The 25,095-nt window shown below is 36.9% G+C and overlaps 1 protein-coding gene across 4 annotated transcripts; it reads left to right on the top strand.

Moving 5' to 3' along the window:
• Nucleotides 1-2,767: 2,767 nt before the first annotated feature.
• LOC117707903 (arylacetamide deacetylase-like 2) lies at nucleotides 2,768-24,756 on the top strand. Of its 4 annotated transcripts, XM_076932085.1 has the most exons (7): nucleotides 2,768-2,833; nucleotides 3,657-3,721; nucleotides 3,953-3,989; nucleotides 14,241-14,381; nucleotides 17,319-17,388; nucleotides 19,057-19,228; nucleotides 22,492-24,756. In XM_076932085.1, the coding sequence occupies exons 2-7, from the start codon at nucleotides 3,719-3,721 to the stop codon at nucleotides 23,092-23,094; spliced, it is 1,026 nt and encodes a 341-aa protein (XP_076788200.1). In that variant the 5' UTR covers nucleotides 2,768-2,833; nucleotides 3,657-3,718; the 3' UTR covers nucleotides 23,095-24,756. The 4 variants fall into 4 exon arrangements, with proteins under 4 accessions (XP_076788200.1, XP_076788199.1, XP_076788198.1 ...); XM_076932084.1 differs by lacking the exon at nucleotides 3,953-3,989 and having other exon boundaries at nucleotides 14,159-14,381; XM_076932083.1 differs by lacking the exon at nucleotides 2,768-2,833 and having other exon boundaries at nucleotides 3,546-3,721.
• Nucleotides 24,757-25,095: the final 339 nt, after the last annotated feature.

Here is a 25,095-nt window from a genome sequence, read left to right as displayed (position 1 = left end):
TGAACACAAAACTGTATTCATTTTTAAAAATTAGATTGTTTTTCAGTTCTTTATTTATCTTGAATACTAATATTCACACAATGTGTAGTTAATAAGGGTAGTTCCAGTTCTGTAGCCTGTCCCTTTGTCCAAGTGATGGTGTGTGTACTTTATCACAGAGAAGCTTTTCAGCCATCTTGCCAAAAGCAATCTACAGATTCAATGCAATCCACATCAAAATTCCAAATCAATTCTTCATAGAGCTAGAAAGAGCAATTCGAAAATTCATTTGGAATAACAAAAAACCAGGATAGCGAGAACTATTCTCAACAATAAAAGAACTTCTGGGGGAATCACCATCCCTGACCTCAAGCTGTACTACAGAGCAGTAGTGATAAAAACTGCATAGTGTTGGTACAGAGACAGGCAGGAAGATCAATGGAACAGAACTGAAGAGCCATAATACCAACCAACCAGAGCTCCCATGGTCTAAACCACCAGCCTGGGAGCATATAAGGAGGAACCCTTGGCTCCAGCTGTATATGTAGGGGAGGGGGCCTTGTTGGGCATAGGTAGGAGAGGAGGTCCTTCTTACTGTGAAGCCTGGATGCCCCAGTCTGGGTGGAATTCATGGGTGGGGAGGTGGGAGTAGGAAGCTGGGTGGGGCACATCCTCATAGAAGCAGGAGGATGGGGGATGACATAGGGGGTTCCTGGGTTGGGGGTAAATGGGGAAAGGGGATCACATCTGAAATGTAAATAAAATATCCAATAAAAATTTTTAAAAACCTAATTTTCTATGACTGTAGAATTAAGGAATCTTGCTGTCTAAGAACATTCCCTCTCCTCCCACTCCCTCTACCTCTCCCCATACCTGTACCCCTATCCCTCCCTGTCCTCCCCTCCTCTCGCTCTCCCCTCCCCCTCCCACCTTTCCTTCTCCCTCTCCTTCTCCTACTTTGACTACTTCTATTTTTTCTGAAGCTCCCTTTTTGAACATTTTATTTCATCCACAAAATTTCTTCACAGATTTCTAAGCTTATTGTTTAACCAACTATGTCACATAAAGTGTATCGACCCTTTACTGAAAACCTTGAAGGTCACCTTAGAATTCTATTTACTACAAGGTTTTTACTTTGTTTTGTCAGCAGTGGTGAGTTTGTTGAGAATTCCTCTGTGTTTATACTGCATGCAGTTCACTGACATACTGCAGTGTGGTTTTGTGTCTTCTCTCAGTTTGCACCAATTCACACTCAATCTCTTCCAGCACAGCAACCCCCTCCCTCAAAGCAACCCACCCTTCCCCAACCAATTCTTTCTTAGGCTTATGAAAGCCATCTGGAAGCACATGAGATCAATGCATGAAAACATTTCTCAGCTAATCACAAAAGAACACACATGGTATTCACTCACTGGTAATTGGATATTAGCCCAGAAGCTGGAAATACACAAGAATCAACTCACAGTCCACATGAAGCTCATGAAGAAGGAAGACCAATGTGTGGGTGCTTCGGTCCTTCTGAGAGGGAGTAACAAATTACTCAAGGGAGCAAATATAGAGACAAAGTGTTGGATAGAAACTGAAGAAGGGGCCATCTGGAGACCATTCCACCTGGGTATCCATCCCATGTGAGGTCACCAAAGGTAGACACTGATGTGGATGTCACAAAGTGCATGCTGACAGGAGCCTGATATAGCTGTCTCCTTAGAGGTCTGTGAGACTCTGACATATTCAGAGGCAGATGCTCACAGCTAACCATTGAACTGATCATGGGGTTCCCAGTGGAAGAGTTAGAGAGAAGATTGAAGGAGCTGAAAGAGTTTGTGGCCCCATGAGGAAAGCAGCAATACCAACCAATCTGAGTTCCCAGGGTCTAAACCACCAGCCTGGAAGCACATAGGGAGGGACCCACGGCTCCAGCTGTATATGTATGGGAGGATGGCCTTGTCAGACATAGGTAGGAGAGGAGATCCTTGGTCCCATGAAGGCTGGATGCCGAGTGTGGGGGAATTCAAGGGTGGAGAGGTGAGAGTGTGTGTGGGGGGTAGGTGGGGCATATCCTCATAGAAGCAAGAGGAGGGGGATGGGATAAGGGGTTCCTGGGTGGGGTGAGGGAGGGGGAAATGGGGTAATGAGATAACATCTGAAATGTAAATAAAATATCCAATGAAAAAAGAAAAGAAAAGATCTCTCAGGCTTTGTTGCCTTTGATATTTGTATTTTTCTCTGATTCTGTTGAGATAAATATTATTGGCATGTCCTTATGTTTATATTTTTACTAAAACCTATTAGGAAATAAAATGTGATGTCAGAAGCCAAACAGATAAAAAGCTTTGTTAGATAAATATTGGCATGTCTTTATGTTTATGTTTTTACTAAAACCTATTAGGAAATAAAATGTGCTGTCAGAAGCCAAACAAATAAAAAGCTTTTTAGTGTTTTTTTTTTTTCTTACTGATTATAAATTCTGTTTTTGAAAATTTGAGGGTAAATAGAGCTAACCTGACTGGATGGTAGGGAGGATAAAGTTGATTGAATTCCATGTGAATTCTATGCACCTCAGAGGAGAGAGGGTAGGAAGAACATGCCAAATAAATAGTGGGTTGATGCTTCCAGGATGCACCTGCAGGGTTGCTCTGTTCAACTTGTTTGCAGCCTCCCTAACCTCTTCCATCCATGATTCATACCTCTTAGTTCTCCAAGTTGGAGAATGACTTTTGACCCTGATGTTCTGGTGTTCAGATGGACACCAAAGCAAGGTTGCATTAATATTACAACATAAGAGGAGTAAGAGTTCCAGGAAAGGCTTCTGCCCCACAAGTTAATGAGAAAGGTGGGAGAGCCCTCACCTGAGGTAGGTATTCTATGAAAGAGCTGGTAGAACGTGGTTAAGAAAAAGAAAGAAAAATTTTCACAGGGAAACAGATGATGCCAAGTCTTACTCAATTTTTAAAATTTTTCATTTAACCTGAATATATGGCGTAACAAGTATTTGTTTAATCAAAGTGTGGTGTTTCCATGATTGTACAAGTAATTATATGAATCTACAAGCTTTAAGTTTAACATGTGGTGAGCTACGTACAAATCTAAGTATTAGATTAATTGGTTTGTAAGCTGGAAAAGAATAGCAATTTCATTTCATTGAAATTTTGTGAATGACCTGTGCTGTGGGCGTTAGCTTCTTCATGTTGATCAAATGTTACCTAACATTTTATGTTGCTTTCACACTGTCTCCACTACTCTTTGCAAATGTCAATAGAACAAAGAAATTTCTTGGTCCTTTTTTTTAGTGTACCCTAATTAGGTTCCTAAATTCTTCTGCTCATCTGGTATTATGTGGTAAAATAGGAACTCACTGCTCTCATAAGGTATTTTATTTTTTGCCACTGCTGCATACTTTACCAGACATTCTGTAGTAAAATGTGTTCCACAAAGTTTCACACTTGCATAACCAGTTTCAACAGATCTTAGAACTCAATTGTACGTCACTATTGCTAATACCATCTTTGTACCTCACACAGTGAGTTAACCTACTTTTGTCTTACATCTCCATATATTGGACGCCGTTCACTATTACAGCACACAGGTTCACAGGAGATTTATCATGGGGTACAAGACTCTGTGCTTTGGATTTTCTTGTATTTTATTTGCTTATTGCTTTTATTCACCCATTCCAGAGAACATTGAAGAACCCTGGAAAGTGAGATATGTGGATACTCTTATAAAACTGGCTTCACATATGGTAATATATTTTAAATGGCGAATTGGGGTGCCATTTTATAAGTATATTTGAAACTTCTTTTAATTCAAAATGTTTGAAAGTGAATTCGAGTTTTTTTGTTGCTGTTTTGTTGTTGGTCGGTTGGTCAATTTTTTGTTATGTTTTTTGTTTGTTTTGTTGATTTTGGGGGGGTCTTTGTATTCTTGTTTTGATTTTTGTTTTTCTTTCTTTTTTTCTGGTTTTATATGGAAGTTCTTGATCAACTTGGACTCAAGCTTTATACAAGGAGGTAAGAATGGATTGATTTGCATTCTTCTACATGCTGACCTCCAGTTGAACTAGCACCATTTGTTGAAAATGCTGTCTTTTTTCCACTGAATGGTTTTTAACTCCTTTCTGGAGTCTTCAATTCTGTTCTATTGATCTACTTGCTTGTCTCTGTGCCAACACCATGCAGTTTTTTTTATCACTATTGCTCTGTAATACAGCTTGAGATCCGAGATGGTGGTTCCCCCAGAAGTTCTTTTATTGTTGAGAATAGTTTTCAAGTCTCTGTTGTCATATCTCCATTTTCATTTCTGATTTTGTCAATTTAGATAATGTCTATGTGCCCTCTGGTTAGCCTGGCTAAGGGTTTATCTATCTTGTTGATATTCTTAAAGAATCAGCTCCTGGTTCTGTTGATTCCTTGTATAGTTCTTTTTCTTTCTACTTGGTTGATTTCAGCTCTGAGTTTGATTATTTCCTGCCATATAATCCTTTTAGCTGTATTTGCTTCTTTTTGTTTTAGAGCTTTCAGGGGTAGTGTTAAACTGGTAGTGTTCTTTTTGGAGGCACTCAGAGCGGAGTTTTCCGCTTAGCATTGGTTTCATTGTATCTGATAAGTCTGAGTATATTGTGCTTTCATTTTCATTAAATTCTAAAAAGTCTTTCATTTCTTTCTTTATTTCTTCCATGACCAAGTTATCATTGAGTAAGATATTGTTCAACTTCCATGTATATGTGGGCTTTCTGTTGCTTTTGATGCTATTGAAGACTGGCCTTAGTCTGTGGTGACCTGATAGTATGCATGGGATTATTTCAATCTTCTTGTATCTGTTGAGGCCTGTTTTGTGAATGATTATATGGTCAATTTTGGAGAAGGTACTATGAGGTGCTGAGAAGAAAATATATTCTTTTGTTTTAGGATGAAATACTCTATAGATATCTGTTAAATCCAATTGGTTCATAACTTCTGTTAGTTTCAATGTTTCTTTGTTTAGGTTGTGTTTCCATAATCTATTCATTGATGAGAGTGGGGTGTTGAAGTCTCCGACTATTATTATGTGAAGTGCAATTTGTGCTTTGAGCCTCAGTAAAGTTTTTTTTTTTTTTTTTTGAATGTCAGTGCTCTTGCATTTGGTACATAGATGTTCAGAATTAAGAATTTTTCTTGGTAGATTTTTTCCTTTGATGAGTATGAAGTGTCCTTCCTTTTACTTTTTGATAATTTTTCTTTGAAAGTTGATTTTATTTGATATTAGAATGGATACTCCAACCGGGCAGTGGTGACACACGCCTTTAATCCGGATTTCTGAGTTTGAAGCCAGCCTGGACTACAGAGTGAGTTCCAGGACAACCAGGACTACACAGAGAAATCCTGTCTCGAAACAAAACAAAACAATACAAAATAAAACAAACAAACAAAAAAACAATGGATACTCGAACTTATTTCTTGGGACCATTTCCTTGGAAAATTGTTTTCTATCTCTTTACTTGTGAGATAGTGTCTGTCTTTGACACTGTATTGTGTTTCCTGAATACAGACAAATGCTGGGTCCTGCTTATGTATCCAGTCTGTTAGTCTATATCTTTTTATTGTGGAATTGAGTCCATTAATGTTAATAGATGTTAAGGAAAAGTGATTTTTGCTTCCTGTTATTTTTGTTGTTAGAGGTAGAATTATGTTTGTGTCGCTATCTTCTTTAGGGTTTGTTGAAAAAAGATTACTTTCTTGCTTTTTCTAGGGTGTAATTTCCCTCCTTGTGTTGGAGTTTTTTTATCAATTATTCTTTGAAATGCTGGGTTTGTGGAAAGATATTGTGTAAATTTGGTTTTGTCATGGAATATCTTGGTTTCTCCATCAATATTTATTGAGAGTTTTGCTGGGTATAGTAGCCTGGGCTACTCTACCCAGAGAACTCTTTCTGTTCTCTTTTGGTCTGTATGACATCTGCCTAGGATCTTATGGCTTTTATAGTCTCTGATGAGAAGTGTGGTGTAATTCTTATAGGTCTTCCTTTATATGTTTCTTGATCTTTTTCCCTTACTGCTTTTTAATATTCTTTCTTTGTTTTGTGCATATGGTATTTTGATTATTATGTGACGGGAAAAATTTCTTTTCTGGTCTAGTCTATGTGGAGTTCTGTAGGCTTCTTGTATATTCCTGGGCATCTCATTCTTTAAGTTAGTGAATTTTTCTCCTATAATTTTGTTGAAGATATTTACTGGCCTTTTAAGTTGGGAATTTTCACTTTCTTCTATAACTATTATCCTTAGGTTTGGTCTTCTCATTGTGTCCTGGATTTTCTGGGTTAGAAGCTTTATGCATTTTGCATTTTCTTTGACTGTTATGTCAATGTTTTCTGTGGTATCTTCTGCAGCTGAGATTCTCTTTTCTATCTCTTGTATTCTGTCATTGATGCTTGCATCTATGACTCCTGATCTCTTTCCTCAATTTTCTATCTCCAGGGTTGCCTCTCATTGTGATTTCTTTATTGTTTCTATTTCCATTTTTAGATCCTGGATGGTTCTGTTCAATTCCTTCACCTGTTTGGTTGTGTTTCCCTGTAATTCTTTAAGGGGTTTTGTTCCCTCTTTAAGGGCTTCTAGCTGTTTACCTGTGTTCTCCTGTATTTATTTAAGGGAGTTATTTATTTCCTTTTTAAAGTCCTCCATCATCATCATGAGATGTGATTTTTAAATCAGAGTCTTGCTTTTCTGGTGTGATGGGGTATCCAGGGCTTGCTGTGGTAAGAGAGTTAGATTCTGATGGTGCCAAGTAGCCTTATTTTTTGTTGCTTATGTTCTTGTCCTTGCCTCTCACCATCTAGTTATCTGTGGTGTTAGCTAGTCTTGCTGTTTCTCACTGTGGTCTGGCCCTCCTGCAAGCCTGTGTTTCAATACTCCTGGGAGACCAGTTTTCTCTGGGAGGAATTTGGGTATGGAGGGCTATGGCACAGGGTCAGCTCAAGGGTGTAGATGGAGACTGGAAGGATCCTGTCCCTGGCTGTTCCTAGGTTCCTGTGTCATGATGGCTCTGGGCATGTCCCTCTTGGGCCAGGAATTTGAGCAGAAGTGGTGGTCTTACCTGTGATCACAGGCTTATCAGCCTTCCCAGGAGTCCTGCTCTCTCCTGGGGGTATTTGGTTATGGAGTACTGTGGCACAGGATCAACTCTGGGCACAGACCCTACTTAATCATGAAGAATGATTGTTTTGATGTGTTCTTGAATTCAGTTTGTGAGAATTTTGTTGAGTATTTTTACATCAATATTCATAAGTGAAATTGGTCTGAAGTTCTCTTTCTTTATTGCATCTTTGTGTGGTTTAGTATGAGCATATTTATGGCTTCATAGAATGAATTGGATAGTGTTCCTTCTGTTTCTATTTTGCGGAATAGATTAAAGAGTATTGAAGGTCTGATAGAATTCTTCACTAAACCCATCTGGTCCTGGGCTGTTTTTCGTTGGGAGAGTTTTAATGACTACTTCTATTTCTTTAGGGGTTATTGGACTGTTTAAACAGTTAATCTGGATCCTAATTAAATTTTGGTACCTGGTATCTGTCTATAAAATTTTCCATTTCATCCAGATTGTCCAGTTTTGTTGAGTACAGGCTTTTGTAGTATGATCTGATGATTTTGGGATTTCCTTGGTTTCTGTTGTGTCTTCCTTTTTTTCTTTCTTTCTCTTATAGTTAAGTCCATTTATTTATGACAAGTCATAAATAATTATTTAAACAAAAATACATATACTTATCATGGAAATGATGAGTAACCAATGCTATATCTTGAGACATTATTTGAAATCAAGTATAAAATAGTACAACAAAACTTTTAGATATTTACATTTAAATTTAGAATTGACAAGGAATGAAATATTCCCCAAAGGATTATTAAGGCTTTTTGATAAACTCCCCTGTGCCAACAGTCTAAAATGAGTTTCATCCAATTTTGCCATTCTGTTTTTCAATTGTGTCCAGTTGAATTCAGCTGCTTATTGAAATTTCAACAATGAAGTGAACAGTGTGACATTGGGTTTAGACCCACTCAGACTATTGTTTAAACTGCACTGTATTTTTTTAATTTGATATTTTATTTATTTACATTTCAAATGTTATCCCATTTCCCAGTTTTCCCTCTGCAAACCTTCTATCCCATCCCCCTTACACTGCTTCTATGAGGGTGCTCCCCTATCCATCTACCCACTCCCCACTCACCACCCTAGTATTCCTCTACACTGGGGCATCAAATCTTCACAGGACCAAGAACCTCCCCTCCCACTGATGTGAGATAAGGCCTTTCAGCTCCTTCAGTCCTTCCCCTAACTCCTCCATTAAGGTCCATGTGCTCAGTCTGATGGTTGTCTGACAGCATCCACATCTATACTGGTCAGGATCTGGCAGAGCCTCTCAGAAAACGGCTGACACAATAGTCACAAATAATATAAAATAGCTTGGTGTGAATCTAACCAAGCAAGTGAACATCTGTATGACAAAGACTTCAAGTCTCTGAAGTAAGAAATCGAAGAAGATCTCAGAAGATGGAAAGATCTCCCATGCTCGTGGATTGGCAGGATTAATGTAGTAAAAATGGCCATCTTGCCAAAAGCAATCTACAGATTCAATGCAATCCCCGTCAAAATTCCAAATCAATTCTTCATAGAGATAAAAAGAGCAATTTGCAAATTCATTTGGAATAACAAAAAACCCAAAATAGTGAAAACTATTCTCAACAATAAAAAAACTTCTGAGGGAAATCACTATCCTGGATCTCAAGCTGTACTACGGAACAATAGTGATTAAAAACTGCATGGTATTGGTACAGAGACAGGCAGAAAGATCAGTGAAATAGAATTGAAGACTCAGAAATGAACCTGCAAACCTATGTTCACTTGATCTTTGACAAAGGAGCTAAAACTGTCCAGTGGAAAAAAGACAGCATTTTTAACAAATGGTGCTGGTTCAACTGAAGGTCAGCATGTAAAAGAATACAAATTGATCCATTCTTATCTCCTTCTACAAAGCTCAAGTCCAAGTGGATCAAGGACCTCCACATAAAACAAATGTTCCTCATTTTTAAATAGGGTTATTTGGTTCTCTGGAGTCTAACTTCTTGAGTTCTTTGTATATATTTAATATTAGCCCTCTATCAGATGTGAGATTGGTAAAGATCTTTTCCCAATATGTTGGTTGCCATTTTGTCCTATTGACAGTGTTTTTTGCCTTACAGAAGATTTGCAACTTCCTGAGTGACATTTGTCCATTCTTGATCTTAGAATGTAAGCCATTGGTGTTCTGTTCAGAAAAGTTTCCCTATGCCCATTGTTTGAGGTTTTTCCCCTCTTGAAGGGATTTTAAGGAAAAGAGAAGAAGCCGTTTTGTAGCTGAAAATGAGGGTCATAAACTATTATTAATATAGTAACTGCATAACGTATTAAAATATTCAACTAAATTAGAGATAACAAAGATTGCATAATGGGCAAAACCCCTTGCTGTGCCATAATGAGGATCTGCATTCAGGTCTCCAGAACTCACAACCAGCTGAATGTGGTAGCATGGATTTCCTCCAGTGGGAGGGGAGGGAAAGACAGGAGACTCACTGGAAGCTCCTGGGAAGTTTGGCAGATAGATAGATAGATAGATAGATAGATAGATAGATAGATAGATAGGGATTTAGATTTAGATATAGATCTCTACAGTAACTGGACTTAAACAAGGCTAAAAGATAAGGACGAACACCACAGTCTGACTTCCATAAGCACACATGGTTGACATGTTTCACATACACACAGAGACAAAGGGAGAGAGAATTTTATAATACTAAATCGAGTGACAAACTAAATAAAAATAAAATATTGGAATATATATAAAATACCACATTACAGATAGCTTTTGTTTTAGACGAAATTTTAGTTAAATTATACCTATGCAAAAATACTTGAAAATTTGGTGGCATTATATGAAATTACTGTTATTTCCAAACATGTCATACCTAAGTTATTTTTTATTTATACTTTATGCATTTTCTGTTTTACTAATTCTTTGAGAATTGTGTACAATTATGTTCTTAGCAGTCTTGAAACTCTTTACTTAGTCATCGAAAATTTCCTAACTTGTTTTCTTTTTTCTCCTACTAATCATGTCCAATCTGTACTGCCTGAGTACTCTTGGATGTATGTCTGTCAACTGGAGAGAGGGTGATATACCAGAAGCCAAAACCTTTTAAAAAACTGACTCTCAGCGTCCCTATTCCCTGGGCTTGGGGACTAATGTAGTTAATAATGGTCTGTCTTTCTAGGGAAAAGTAGTGGTTTTGTTGGAACAGAGAGGATTAGCTAAGACTTATTGCATAGCCATAACCTATTGGTAGAAATCTGTATAATTATTATCAAGATGAAGTTATAATTTCTTAAATGGTACAAAATTTACTTTGATTTCTAATTTAATGTTTTCATTGGTACGAGCTTCTTATTCATATAAAAGTGAGGTGAATATTGATACTCTCATGGGCATTGTGCCTGTATAACACATTTAGGAATACAAGGCCTAGACCCAGTCCTTCTTTAACTTTTTTAACTGATTTGGGACAGTTAACCTATGAGTTAAGGGACTATAGCAAATTCATGGCTTTGAGTTTATTGTTAGGAGGTTTCCCATATTTTATTTAGAAATAGCTGAGAGGAGTGAACAGACAACAGTCCAGGTTACCTTACATGGATAGTTGGTTTTCAAAACATCAGCAGTCCATAGAATTGACGCTACAAATATTTATATATTCATGTCCATTCTGATTAGAGACATGTCTGCTCCTGACAGCTTCCTGTCGTGAATTCTAAGAAGAAATTGAGCATCCTTGGAGTTACTCAAATTGTGTGGTGACAGCCACTAGGCAAGAATTGCCTCTTTCCATCTACAGACAAATTGCTGTCCAGAAAAGGACACACATGCAGAATAGTCAACTAATTATATCTGCCAAGACAGAGTAATCAGCCCTTAATAATCCTGCATCACTAAGGTCTGTCAGATGACTCTGGGCCAGAAGGCTGAAGATTTGATGCTCCAAAGTTCGGTAGTATAGGGGCTTTTCAGGTGTTCAGCGGTCTCTATTAATTGGCTAAGTTTTAGAAGCTATGTTTAGTGCGTCCCAAAATTTCAGTTAACTCAGTCATTCTGGATTTATGACGGGGTTGAAGACCTATAGTCTCATAGCCAATCCTGGCTATTTACTTTGAGAGAAAAGATCTGAGTAGATGGTTTTCAGCTGACATTCATTCTAAAGCCAAAAAAAAAAAAAGCAAGCCAGGATCAAAAGTAAATGTTTTAGTTAGAAGAGATTCTGGTTAGTCAACAAAATGATGGACCGGGTATTAGGACTATCTTGTACCTCACTGGTACAATTAGGAATAAGTATTCTCTAATTGTATTTTGAGAGAAAAGTTTTACTTTAACAGGAAGAGTGATATGTAGGAGGAGCTAAGTGGGAAGGAGTATTGAGAGGAAGAGATGGAGTAAGGAGAGAAGATGAAGGAGAGAAGCTAGGTGATGAGAAAGAGAAAGAGAGAGGGGGCATGGAGCAGATGTTCACAGGTCTCCACCAGTCAAAGATGGTTTTTATATCTAGGTTGGGTATTGGGTTACGCCTCTGATTGAGCATTACCAAACTTATAAATCCTCTGCTTAACACTAAAAAAAAATGTATAAAAGCAAAAAGGAAAGGGGGGCATGGGACAGGGGTTTTCTAGGGAGGGGAAATGGGTAAAGGGGATGGCATCTTAAATGTAAATAAAATATTAAATAAAATTTTAAAAAATTTAAAAAAATACTGACTCTTCTCTCTGAGCAGCTAAAATTTCCAATAGCTCCTTACCTAGGGGTAAGACATCATGTCCATTTCTGTCTACCAAGATGGGATTTGGTGTGACTTGAATTTCCTGGGCCTGTGCATGCTGTCACCATCATTGGTTTCACATTCAGCTACCGTCTGTAGAACACTGGGTGGTGGTGGTGGTGGTTTTTAACTTTATTTTTTTCTTATTATTTTATTATTATTTCTTTTTGTTTTCTCTTTCTTTCTTTCTTTCTTTCTTTCTTTCTTTCTTTCTTTCTTTTTTACAATCCACATTTTATCTCCCTCCAGGTCCATCCCTCAGGCTGTTCCACATTCCACACCTCCTCCCTGCCCTCTTGTCTCCAGGAGGATGTCCCCTCACACACACACCATACCTCTAAACTCCATAGAGCCTCCAGTCTCCTGGGGGTTAGGTGCATATTCTCTGCCTCTATTCAGACCCAGCAATCCTCTGTTGTATATGTGTTGGGGGCCTCATATCAGCTGGTGTATGCAGCCTGGTTGATGATCCAGTGTCTGAGAGATATTGGGGGTCCAGTTTAATTGAGACTGCTGGTCCTCCTACAGGGTTACCCTCCTCCTCAGATTCTTCCAGCTTTTCTCTAATTCAACCACAGAGGTCCACTGGTTGGCTGCAAATATCTAAATCTGACTCAGCTGCTTGTTGGGTCTTTCAGAGGGCAGTCATGATAGGTCCCTTTTTGTGAGTGCTCCGTAGCCTCAGTAATAGTGTTAGGCCTTGGGGCCTTCCCTTGAGCTGGATCCCACTTTGGGCCTGTTACTGATCCCTGTTTTCCTCAGGCTCTTCTCCATGTCCATCCCTGCAGTTCTATCAGACAGGAACAATTATGGGTCAGAATTTTGACTGTGAGATAGCAACCCCATCCCTCACTCGATGTCCTGCCTTTCTTCTGGAGGTGGACTCTACAAGTTCCCTCTTTTCACTGTAGGTCATTTCTTATAGGGTCATTCTTTTTGAGTCCTGAGAGTCTCTCACATCCCAGGTCTCTGGTACATTCTGCAGGGTCCCTCCAACCTCTTACCTCTGGAGGTTGACTGTTTCTATTCTTTCTGCTGGCCCTCGAGGCTTTAGTCCTTTTCCCCCACCCAATACCAAAACATGTCCCCTCCTTCCCACCCCCTTTTCCTCACAGGTCCCTCCATCCTTGCCCCCCCCCCTTGTGGTTGCTTTTTTTCTCTCTCCCAAGTGGGACTGAGGCATCCTCACTTGGGCCCTTCAACTTATTCTTGTTTTTTTTAATTCATTCAGTCTCTCTGGATTATATAGTCTTTAAGTCTCTTCTTCTGCAATGATCTCTGAGCCTTGGCAAAAGAGAAGGCAGTATAGATGATCCATTTAGAGTTGAGTCCATATTGCATCTCTCTGTCAATCACAACCTACTACAAACAGAAGCTTCTGTAATAAAGATTGAGAGATGTATTCATCTATGGCTATAAGAGTAAGTTATTAGGAATTAGTTTAATATTATGTACACGTAACAGAGTGGCAGTAGTAGGTTCCCCCCCCCCATAGCCTATGATCTGTATATCCACAGATTCTTGCCCCAACAATGGAATTAGGTATACGTTTCCTCTGGTGTAATGGGGCTTAAATCCAATAAGAATGTGATTGTTTAACCCATAATGTTCAAACCTCCATTACAATAGTAGGCAAGTCTTGCCAGCCCAGTGGCTATTGTAGTTCACAAGCTTCACAGTTTGTCAAGATTGGTGATTACATTCCTCCTCTGGTAGTATGCATAGCAACTGCCAGTCTTGTAACAACTAGAAAGGATACAGTTCCCAGGTCAGTATCAAAATATAATATCTGCAAGTATTTATTTATTTACTTATTTATTTATTTGACAGTTTTATTCATTAACCTGGTGAATTTCCTTCTTTTGCCCCTTCATGAGCCTACTGGAATCCATCTTCTTAACACATTGCCCTCCTACTTTTATGTCTTCGATCCTTTGTGCAATCCAATGAGTTTAATTAGAGTTTCTTGATGAGAATTGCAGGGAGATGAATTACTAGAGCAAGGGTAAATATACTAACAGGTATTAAAGAAAATTATGTCTCCTTTCTCAATAGCCAATAACTGCCAGTATGTCCTCGGGGAGAGATGGGTTTTCGTTTGTTCTTCCTCCATTGTATGACTTGTTCATGAACTCAATCTTGTGCTGGTCTGGTACAGATGAACACTCTGAGATATCCATGCTACCAAAATATTACTAGAAAATAAAATCAGTCTTCTAGAATATTATCACATTATATTTTATCATTACATATTTGTTGTTATTAAAATGAAAATGTATAATGGTTAAAAATTTTGTCATGCTTTTATAGGCCACTTTACTTGAAAACATAGGTCTCATGAAATATGAAAGAATATTTTCAACTGTGACATCACTTTTCATTACACAAGCAGTTTCAGATGAAAACATTACAGTGATTGATACAGACTTCAGTAACATCCCTGTTCGTCTGTACTTGCCAAAGAGGAAGTCTGAAAGAAAGAGACCAGCTGTTATTGTCATTCATGGTGGGATCTTTGTCTTCGGAAGTTGCAGTAAGTATATTTCTGATGTGTGTGTGGTTCATATATTTATATTCAAATAAGTGTATGTATTGAAAGAGTTTTCTCAACATAATGTTGACTTAGGTAATATGTACTTCTTAGCAGAGATACATTAGAATGTATTGGTCATGACTCACATATAGTTCTTCATTTACAGCTTGGTTATAAAACAATTATGTAGAAATAAGAAATAATAGGGAAATAAAGGGAAATATTATTTTTAAATAAACATATTGATAGCCTAGACTTGGAAGTGTAAATGATGTGCTTGGAATTCAGAATAAAATAACCTAACCAAATAAATTGTATGAAACACTAACCTGAACCAAACGCTTTAGTTGTTAGATCTGAAATATAATTGTCATACTGCAGTCCACATTTGTTCAAGTTGTAGACTGTGATATAACAATAACATTTGAGGCTTAGAAATTAAAGCATAACTTGGTATTAAAATGCTAAAAATGAAATAAACCTGAGTTTTGAGAAAAATCAGTTTCTTGCTTAAACCTCTGTATTTATGTCCAGAGGTGAGTGTAGTTGCTACAACAGAGAGAGAGAGAGAGAGAGAGAGAGAGAGAGACAGAGACAGAGAGACAGAGAGACAGAGACAGAGACAGACAGAAAGACAGAGAGACAGAAACAAACAGAAAGACAGAATAAGCGAGGAGGGATAGAGCAAATTTTAGACTTGATGACTTATGGAGTTACTACATAGAAAAGCTTTAGAATGTTGTGCTGTGTAGTTAACACATGTAACAAACAAGTAAGAGCACTCCTGTCCTCAATGAACCTGTAACTTAATTATAATATCCAGTATTTTTTCTTCATAATCTGTAAATATTTCAAATTAAGCAATTATTCCACTATGCAAAGCTGGGCAGCCAACTGAGTGAGCATGTTTCAGAAAGGTATTTCAAATACTTCTGCTGAGAAGGTACCTTCACAGATAGGTATTATCATCATGTTTTAGTGAGGAAAAAAATAGATTAAGAAATGTTTTCAAGTCTGACAAAAAGGAGAGAAAGCAACAGGCCTATGAGCAGAAACCAGAGCATTAAGGATCCCGTTGAGCAGCCTATGCATGTTCTCCATGCTGCTGGAAAATGCTACCTCTCAAAAGTGGTTAGGCCCCCTGTTTTGCTCCAGTGTTATTTCTAAATTTCATCCTGTTTCCAACCTTACCTGCTCCTTCTGGGACATAAGTGCATATGTTTGGTGTCTCCCAGTCCACCTCTCTCCTTACTTCTCTACACTGTCCAAAACTTACTGGCATCTTACTGATTCCTTCTGCATTACTCTCTACTTACATCCTGGGATAAGACTCATTTGGTCAAGATGAGTCTCTACTTTCCTAGGAATTATATTTTCTTCCAATTTGTCACCTGATTCATGATTCTTCTACCTGCAGTTGTACCCCCTTTTTGATTCCTAAGTGTGCAGTATCTTTCCTGCCTTGACCTCTCTCAGCCCCCAGTTGTTCTAATTATTTCCTTATCATTCTTTATTTTCTGAGACTTTGTTTCCAATTCTTTGTTTCCAGACTAGCCCCAGACCCATTCTGTTGATAGGGGCTGTTTCTCATCTCTAACATTGTTGTTAGACTTAAGTCCAATCAACTCACCTGCAAACTAGTCTGCATACCTGGTTGTTAGTGTATTGTATGAATTCCTTAACAGATACCATCATATCACTATCTCAAACGGTAAGCAGAGAAATAAAGAAATCTTCCAAGAACACAAGAAAGGTAAATATCCCTCAGTAGTAACCACTGTGCTCTGTGTTACAGTTTCATCTACACTTTATGACATGTTCTGGGCACAGAATTCTGAGCGTCTTCTTGTTCCTTTCCACACGTGGTAGCTTATCATTTAGATTGCATTCTGATCTTCATTCCTTCATTCAAATGGCTCATCACCATTACTTAATTTCTGGTATCTTCTTTCTCATGTTCCGTGATTTGAAAATATAGCTACATGAATTATTGATAAACATTTGAGACATATTGACCACCTAGTGATAAACCTTTTGTTGAATACTGAAGTATAGATCTTTCATTCCTATTTTTATAATTTTGCCCACCTTCTGCCTCTACTCTAAGTTTATACTTCAATTATACTTGGTTACATATATTTCTCTGAACTTTGAAATTTTCTCATAAAATTATTATTTCTTAAGTAAAAAAATTAATTTTCTCTAATTTGTTTCCTCATGGTCATTGTATTTTTATGTCTAACATGATGGATGGCAATTTATACATTTTAGGTGAATCAATATATTTTGCTATCTAAAAAAATTATTGACATTGCTACCTATGAAGTTTAGTAACGCATTTTCATTTGCTCTCCTTTCTAATTATTTTAAGTTGATTATAACTTTATTTCAGCCACAGTTAATGTTTTTAAGGAACTACAAATGTAAGACCATGTTATTACTTGATTTTATAAAAATTAAATTACCTTTCTATATAGAAAGATAATATAAAGTTTACTTCTAAGTTTATTAAATATACATAACCTTATATAAAAATGTAAGCCTTGGCAAAGGAAAATTCATTTGTTTTAATTACAGTAAAAGTGTATCTTGCTTTAAGTAAGCTGATGTCCCTTCGTTGAAAAATTCCTTTAAAAAGTAACTATGGTAAATATATCTTTCTTTGTGAAAATTATAACACTAGCTACAATGTTATTTTCAACTTAATTCCATATTTCTCAATTCTTCTAGCAAGAGTTTAATGGAATATGGTGGTCATGAGTTGCAGACAATTTTTTCTATTTCCTAAATTCTAACTGAGTATTTCTCTATGTAACAACAAAATTGGAGATTACAGCATTCCATCAATTAACCACAATCCACATTTTTATCACATTCATGGGTAAATTGATTTTCTATTTAGAGTGCATCAATTTATGTTTATTTCATTCGTTTCAGAGGTAACAGATCATGACATCCTGAACAGACTCACGTCGAACAAGCTTGGTGCTGTTGTTGTAGGAATAGAGTAAGAGAATATTAATAATGCTTTTTACCACATCCTGGACCCACATAACATAGGCCTGACTTTTTCAGAGCTTGTTACCTAGCCATCAAGTAGCTATATCCTGTGGAGTTTTGTTATATATTTTTTCTTAGAATTTTTATATCAATGTCTCCTCAAAGGCATTAGTATTTGCTATGATGTTAAAAATTGTAGATACAAGTATAAGGCCGGAAGAATAAGCATCTTTGTTTTCTCAGCTATGACATCTCCAGAAGTATGAATTTCCAGGTTTCACAAGTAGCTAACTTTATCTGCAGATAACATACCTAAAGAGTATACTCATTATATTCTTGGGATGTTGGGTTTTATTTGACCTGGTTATAAAACAATGTAAGGTTATTGTTGGTTTTGGTTCCATTTTTTTTTAGGTGAAAATGTCAGGAAAGTTTGAATATTTTAACATATTATCAAAACAATATCTTATTATCTCATAACTTTTACCAATATTTCCAATAACATACAAAAATATGAAAAAGTTCTTTTTACTTTATGAACAAGTTTCCTCTATATTACTGAAACTCTCATAAGAAGGATGAAGACTTTACTATACATTTTGCCAATCCCATAGCCATGGTGTAGAAATAGACTTTACAGACTTACAGACCTCAGACAAAATCACTGTAAGGAATTTCATAGTTGAGAATATGTTAGAGGCCGGTAGAACCCACTAGAGACTTCAGTTCTGTCCTGTTCATAATTACTTGTTAATGAAACCAGAAAAAAAAGCTTAAGGTTTTAACAAATATATAAATTATAACAATGAGAATAATATGTTTTTCATGTAATATTTTAGATAAATTTAATGCATTATCATTTTAAGTAAGCTTTTTTAATGGTATAATATATTGTACATTGTTTATGAATTCTGCATGATTTTAAGTACTTGGCTGTTCTTTACTTTAAAGAATATTAATATTTTAAGTCATTTTGCTGGTTTTCAAATATTTAAGACAGAGTAAAATATAAATATCTATAAAGATCATATGTTGGACACTGTTTAATATAAGCATATGAATTATCCATTAATTCTAGCAAATATTAAGGTGATAAAATTAAAAATGTGAACTCCATTGAGGTGTAGTCCAAAGACCGAACACACACAACAGAGAATGAAATGATGTACTAGTACTTAGTCTAATGAAAAAATTCAAAAAGTTGAATAAAATCTTTGGTATACTTAAAATATGCATATTTTATGACTATGTTGATTTAAATTTTGATCTTCAATTTAAGATATGAAATTCTACATTTTTGTTGAGTATGTACATACATACATTTATAATTAAAGCCATGTGTCGATAATTTACTCTCATATTTTCTGAATTTAAAGTTTCTGGGTATTCCTGTCAGTGATTGTAAATTGCACGCACTGAGGACCACTGACACATGCAGACATCATAGGGTGAACACACCTTCTGTCTCACTCATTTCCCTACAACCAATATCTGAAATCTTTACCCACAAACTACTTGTCACTTTAAAACAGACATTACCAGTGACCTACACTTAATTGGTGAGACTTTGTATTCAAAGTAGGGCCAACATCTCAGTGCTTGTTGAGAGTCAGATGTTTCCTTGCATAACTTTAACAAGGGTTTTGTTGTGGTTTTGCTTGATTTACTTCTAAAGGTACAGGCTTGCTCCCGAATATCCATTCCCAGCAGCCCTTGAAGACTGTGTTCAGGTGACCAAGTTCTTTCTCCAGGAAAATATTCTTGCAAAATACAGAGTGGATCCCTCTCGCGTCTGCATTATGGGAGACAGTTCTGGGGGTACCTTGGCAGCAGCAGTGACTCAACTGGTATGTTGTATGTGTTATCTATGTTTTAATCCTAACACAAAAGAAGATATGTTTTAGGTGTGTTTGCATTACTTTTATACTGTTATATATGAAATTTAAATTAAACAAGTATGATTCTCCATTTTGTGTATTACTTTAGATGTGGTTTTATTGTCTAATGATAGGGAAGGCTTTTATAATCTTACATTTTTAGAGGTTGGGGCCAGGTTCTGGGCATTGAATCCAGGGCAGTATGCTTGCCAGTCATGTATGCTACCATAGGACTATGCAAACTTTACTTTTAAGCTTAAATGATTTCAAAATGAGCTTTTGATAAGATTCCCTGAATTGCTATTTAGTTTCTGCTGGCCTTGAACTTGTGAGCCTCCTGCCCAAACATCCCAAGAACCAGGTATTAGGAAACTGTAATGACTCTGGCTCACTCTGTCAATATTAGGGGGGAAAAGGCAACATTATTTTTGAACCACTCTATTCGTTACAATAATGGATTTTGTATCCATAATTTAGTGAGTTTCTATAGATAAAATATAAAAATTATCAATATTTTTGTATCACTATCATTGATGAGTGCATTAGTTGCTCTTTCCCTGAGACTATTTATCTGACAAGAAGCAATTAAAGGGAAGACGGGACTTTAACAACTCCTAGCCTGTGCAGGAATAGTAGGAAAGTCATGGCAGTGGGATCCATTGTACAGAGTATAAAGCCATCTTCTGATTCTGTTGAAGGGTGACACCCTTCCCACAAAGTCCAGGTTGGTGTCACAAGAGGCCGTCATATGTGAAAAGATTGTGTGAGAAGCAGATATGTGGCCACCAAGTCTCCTTCCTGTGCTTCAAAGGTCAGATGCTTTGGGCCAAGTTAAACCGTGTAACCCATCTGACTTGCCAAGGTTCAGCCATCTATTGCTGTTCTTCATCAGGTATTCAACGTCCTAGATAAATGTCAACACTGCCAACTATTCAGCAACTGTCCTCTTTGGTGAAAGGAAACTTGGTCACCAGAGTCTCTACAGGGGATTTGGCATAGGATATTCTGAAATTGTTTTAGTGTAATAGGATCCAAATTTAGGAGTGTATAATAAATGATACTGATATTAATGAATATTTGTAATGGCTATTATTCGAAAAGTTTTTTATAATAAAGTTTAAAACTGAGAACTCAGAGGTGAAGACAGTATTTGTGCCATGAAATTTTACTACCTTTAGTGCAGTGGGCATTAGAAGAAGAAGGAGTCTAGTAGTTCAGAACAGCACAGATCTAGTTAAATTTGAAGCCCAGACCCTCTCCCTGATGGGTAGTGTCATGGCATTTATTCCAGACTATTTTGATTTAGAGCATGTGAAATTTTCAACTACTACCTAGAGAACTATTGTGCTGACCCTTTTTCTATGTTAAGTGCAATAGTTTTATTTAATATGTGTGTGTACATGGGTTTACACTAGTACACACATTTAAACATGTATGTACTTGCATATGCATGTTCATGTGAATAATTATGCATGTAGAATACAGAGGTTGACATTGGGTGTCTTCTTCTATATTTCTCTACCTTATTTTTTAAAACTGGGTCTTCTACAGGGCCTAAGATCTGAGCCATTTCCGTGTACTCCACATCTGATTGGACTAATTTTTTATTCATTTTCTTTTGTATTTCAATATGAAATTAAAAGGTCAACTACCTTATAACTTTGGTATTCTTCAGGAACAAGCATGTTTACTAAATGATTTGGGGGCAGCAACCCTGCTTATATACATGAAGAAGCTGTAACAATTCTGCCTCCGTTTTGAAACTGTGCTCACTAAAGAATTTTTCTCTACTCCTCTGAGAGGCTTCATTTTATTTAGAAAATTCCTATTCCAAAACCACTGGGAAGTAACAAGAACCTAGACAGATTCTCTTGAGGAAATTTTTATTTCTTCATTTTCTTCCTGACTTCTACAAACTGTCTTCTATTGTTCTGCAATTTAAAATTGTTCAGATGTTAGCCTTGTGATGAGCTAAGGGGTTTTCACAGAATTCTTTCATTTTGTGTAAGTCCTTTGCTTTTATGAGGTCATGGCCTTGAGTAAATCCTCATGCTTTGCCACCCATGCACAAGTTCCAGAAATAATGACTCTGAGACTTAACCATATATGAATAAATGCCTAGGCCACAGCTCAACTACCCCACTTACTCTATTCTAACTACCTCCACATGGTTAATTACCTCTCCTCTGTTTCACGTGACCATCTTCCTCGGAGTTCGGGGCAAATCTCATGGCACCTGATTCTATTCCAGAAATCCTTTCTCTATACCAGAACTTCCACCTACTTATTTCCTGCCTAAGCTCATAGGCCAACAGCATTTTATTGACAAGTGATGCTTTCATACATTGCACAAGAGTTTCTCTCTACACTTGAGAGCACTTCTCATGGCGTGGAATTTCCCAAGGATTGGCAGCAGATACAGTCACTGTTTCAGAACAGCTGTAGAAGCCGGTGCTGTTGAGGTTCTCATGCTCACAGGTGACATTCAAGTTTACCAATTGGAGTGCACAGGAACAAAGGAATGTAGTTGCAGACTCACGACTCCTCTTATTTCTGATAAGAAACAGACTTTATATGCAACATTCCACATCCTTTTCTCATCTTCTGATTTTCATATATTATTTTCTGTCTCATCTATCACTGTTATCATAGCCACACTACTTAGATAAATGATAAGTGCTTTCTTTAGCATGCCATGTGCCATTAGACTTTACTTTATATGTAAGTATTGGAAAGTGTATTTCATTATATTTGTAGATTTTCCTCATTATATTACTCAGGTCAAATATTCTTCTAGGGAAACTAGACATGGTAACATGCTTATTATTATAGCAATTGGGAGACTGAGACAAGAGGACATTACGTACTAGAGGAGCCTAAGATTCATGACAAAGCTTCATTACAAACAACAAAAGCTAAATCTCTTAAAAGAATCAAACAACAAATACATTGTAGTTTTTCTGTCATCTTTACCAGGATGCTTGGGATCATCCTGTTTATATTCCTGTTTACGTGTTATATGTGAATAAATGTGTGAGAAACAGAATGTGCATTGTTCCTGAACAGATGAAATTAGAATGACATACTTTCATGTCTAAATGAATAAATTTTATGAGAAAATCACTGATAATGTTTCAGATTAATAAACTAATTTTACCTCAGACTATTAAAGTAAAGCTGCCAATACTTTTGTTTGAAAGATATTGACTCATTAGTATTCATTATATTTCTAGCTACGCGATGATCCAGAATTCAAAAATAGAATCAAGGCACAAGCCTTGATATACCCTGGCCTACAGTTGATTGACACCTCTCTGCCATCCCATCGAGAGTATGAACATGGTCCAATCCTGCACAGGGAGATGATGATCAAGGTGGCATCTCTATATGTTTCTAGAGACTCATCACTGATCCAGGCCTTACTGAGAAATGAGCACATGCCCGAAGAATCAAGACATCTATTCAAGTTTGTTAACTGGAGTCACTTTCTTCCTGAGAAATATAAAAAGAGCCATGTTTACACTGAACCAGTTCTTGGAAAATTGAATGTTTCCTACCCAGCACTTATGGATACCAGGCTGTTTCCTTTGCTAGTCAATGACTCCCGGTTACAGAATTTGCCACTTACTTATATCCTCACTTGCGAACATGATCTATTAAGAGATGATAGTTTCATTTACATAGCTCGACTTAAAAATGTTGGAGTTCAAGTTATTCATGACCACCTGGAGGAAGGATTTCACGGAGCCCTATCATTCACTACTGGTTCAGTGGCTTTACAGCTAGGATGTAAAATAAGAAATAAGTATATTCATTGGTTAGAGGAAAATCTATAAATTAGAGGTATATGAAGCTATAAAGTGCTTCAGTTAGAAAATTAATCTGATAGCTATATTTTGAAATACTGTATGATGAATGGACACAAAATAATTTGAGTTTTGGGTAAAACTGTATTTCAGTTTGAATAAAGATTACTGAATACATTTGAGAAAGTTACTTCATCTTCTAAATCTTAGAAATATTGCTAAAATGGGGATATTCACTTCATCATTGCCATTAATTATTGTTTGTCAGGAAAGGTGTACTCTGAGTATTCAAAAATGGTAGGATAGGGCAAAATGTGATGAAATACAGGTTTGTGATATGAATGGAATCTTGAGGACTAGCTAGGTTGGCACATTATTCTCCAGTACTCCAGAGGCAACCAGGTACACAAATCTGATAGTCCAAGGTCCAAATGGTCTATATAGCTAATTCTAGTACAACCATGGCTGTATAGTGGCATGCTGTCTCAAAAAAAAGAGAAAAATTTTAATAAATAGTAAAGAAAAGAAACCACAAATGAGAAGAAAGTGTGTTAAAGTACAGTTATAGTGACATTTGTGTGGACTGAGCATTATAGTACACTTGTGCTATGGCTTTTGCTGTCATGTGCTGGCCAATTGTTTCACTCAGTTCTAGGAAAATTAAGGTAGTTATTCTCATTATTTATTTCTCATGGAGTTTTTACAATTCTTTTCAAAAGAACAGTTTGTGTATTGCAGGAAAAGGTTAACATCTTACTGCAAATTATTCCTAAAGCTTAAATATTTACTTTAACTTTTGTAAGGTAAAACTTAAAAGTGGGTTGCATTCATTGATAGACAATACCTCTTAATGGAGGGATGGTACCCAGCAAACAATAGGCTGCAGGTATGATTATTTATAGTATTCTTTTGAATTCATGTGGTGATGCATTGTGCACACAGAGACTACATATCCAGGGAGTTATCTGAGTTGATGACCTCCAGACATGTTTGCTTCCCTGTGGTGATAGAACTCATGTTCCTGTCAACACAAATAAATTCATAAATAGCTGGATTTCCACTATGAAACATTAAAATCAATGTTAGTTTTCTGACATCCTGGTAACTTTGCTGCGTGTATATGATTGTTTGCCATGTTTGGTGCTTATTCTTAATGCTGACCATACTTTGTGAAATGGAAGCTAAGCGAGTCTTGTGAATTTAATTGGCAATCTAACTCATCTAATCCTCATCTCCAATATTTTCATTAGTGTTTTTCTGCAGCTTGAGCTTTTTTGTTCATCTCAACTATGATTAGCTCATTGACTGATTAGATTTCATCATATGAGCATCTTCCCTTACACTTAGATACTAAGCTATTGCAAGAACATCAGGAAAGGTTGACTAATAGGTTTCTTTGCTGTAGTAACATCACTCTGCTTGTTTCATTTGTGAAAGAGGAAAATATTGGTCTTTCTATCCAGTCAGACTTGATGAAAATTGCTTATCTTCATTAAGTATTAATTATAGGTTGAGAGAGAATGTAGGACATAAATAGCCATGGAAAGTGAATGTGGTTTCCCTCAGATGATAGTTTATTTTTTTTTTGAGAAGACATAAACAAAATAGGAAAGGGGAGGACCTAGGGACCAGAAAAGGTACCCAATCCAGAGTTTGTTTAGCTGAATACAGCTTAGGATCCCTCCCATCCTGATAAAAAGCTCCTTAAAATAAAGCTATTACTTTGCTTTTCTGTGACTTGGTCTTCTGTCTTACCTGGATGTTCAATTATTTGTGTAGGAGAAAGAGTGAGGAGGGGAACAGAGAGTGTGTGTGTGGAGGGGGATGAGGGTGGGAAAGGGCTGGAAGTGAGAATAGAAATCAATGAGGGGCATCTATGGCAACAAGCTGGAGTCCTGGAATGGGAAGGATATGGGGAGTGTATGGGAGTGACCCTTGCTGAGATTTCTATCAGAGGGGAATATATAGAGACTAAAGTGGCCACCTCCTGTAGCTAGAAAGGACTTCCAGAGAAGGGAGGGAGACATCAAT

The sequence above is a fragment of the Arvicanthis niloticus genome, chromosome 4 (assembly GCF_011762505.2).
Source record: "Arvicanthis niloticus isolate mArvNil1 chromosome 4, mArvNil1.pat.X, whole genome shotgun sequence".
NCBI classification, from domain to species: domain Eukaryota; kingdom Metazoa; phylum Chordata; class Mammalia; order Rodentia; family Muridae; genus Arvicanthis; species Arvicanthis niloticus.
Note: the sequence above shows the minus strand (reverse complement) of the source record. Positions and strands in the feature narration are given on the sequence as shown.

Bases quoted from the DNA above. Each gene is read 5' to 3' on its own strand.
- LOC117707903 (XM_034501490.2), top strand. From the start codon at position 3,584: ATGGGGTACAAGACTCTGTGCTTTGGATTTTCTTGTATTTTATTTGCT. The intron at 3,722-14,158 runs GTAATATATTTT...ATGCTTTTATAG, and splicing joins TAAAACTGGCTTCACATATG to GCCACTTTACTTGAAAACAT. The intron at 17,389-19,056 runs GTAAGAGAATAT...TTACTTCTAAAG, and splicing joins GCTGTTGTTGTAGGAATAGA to GTACAGGCTTGCTCCCGAAT.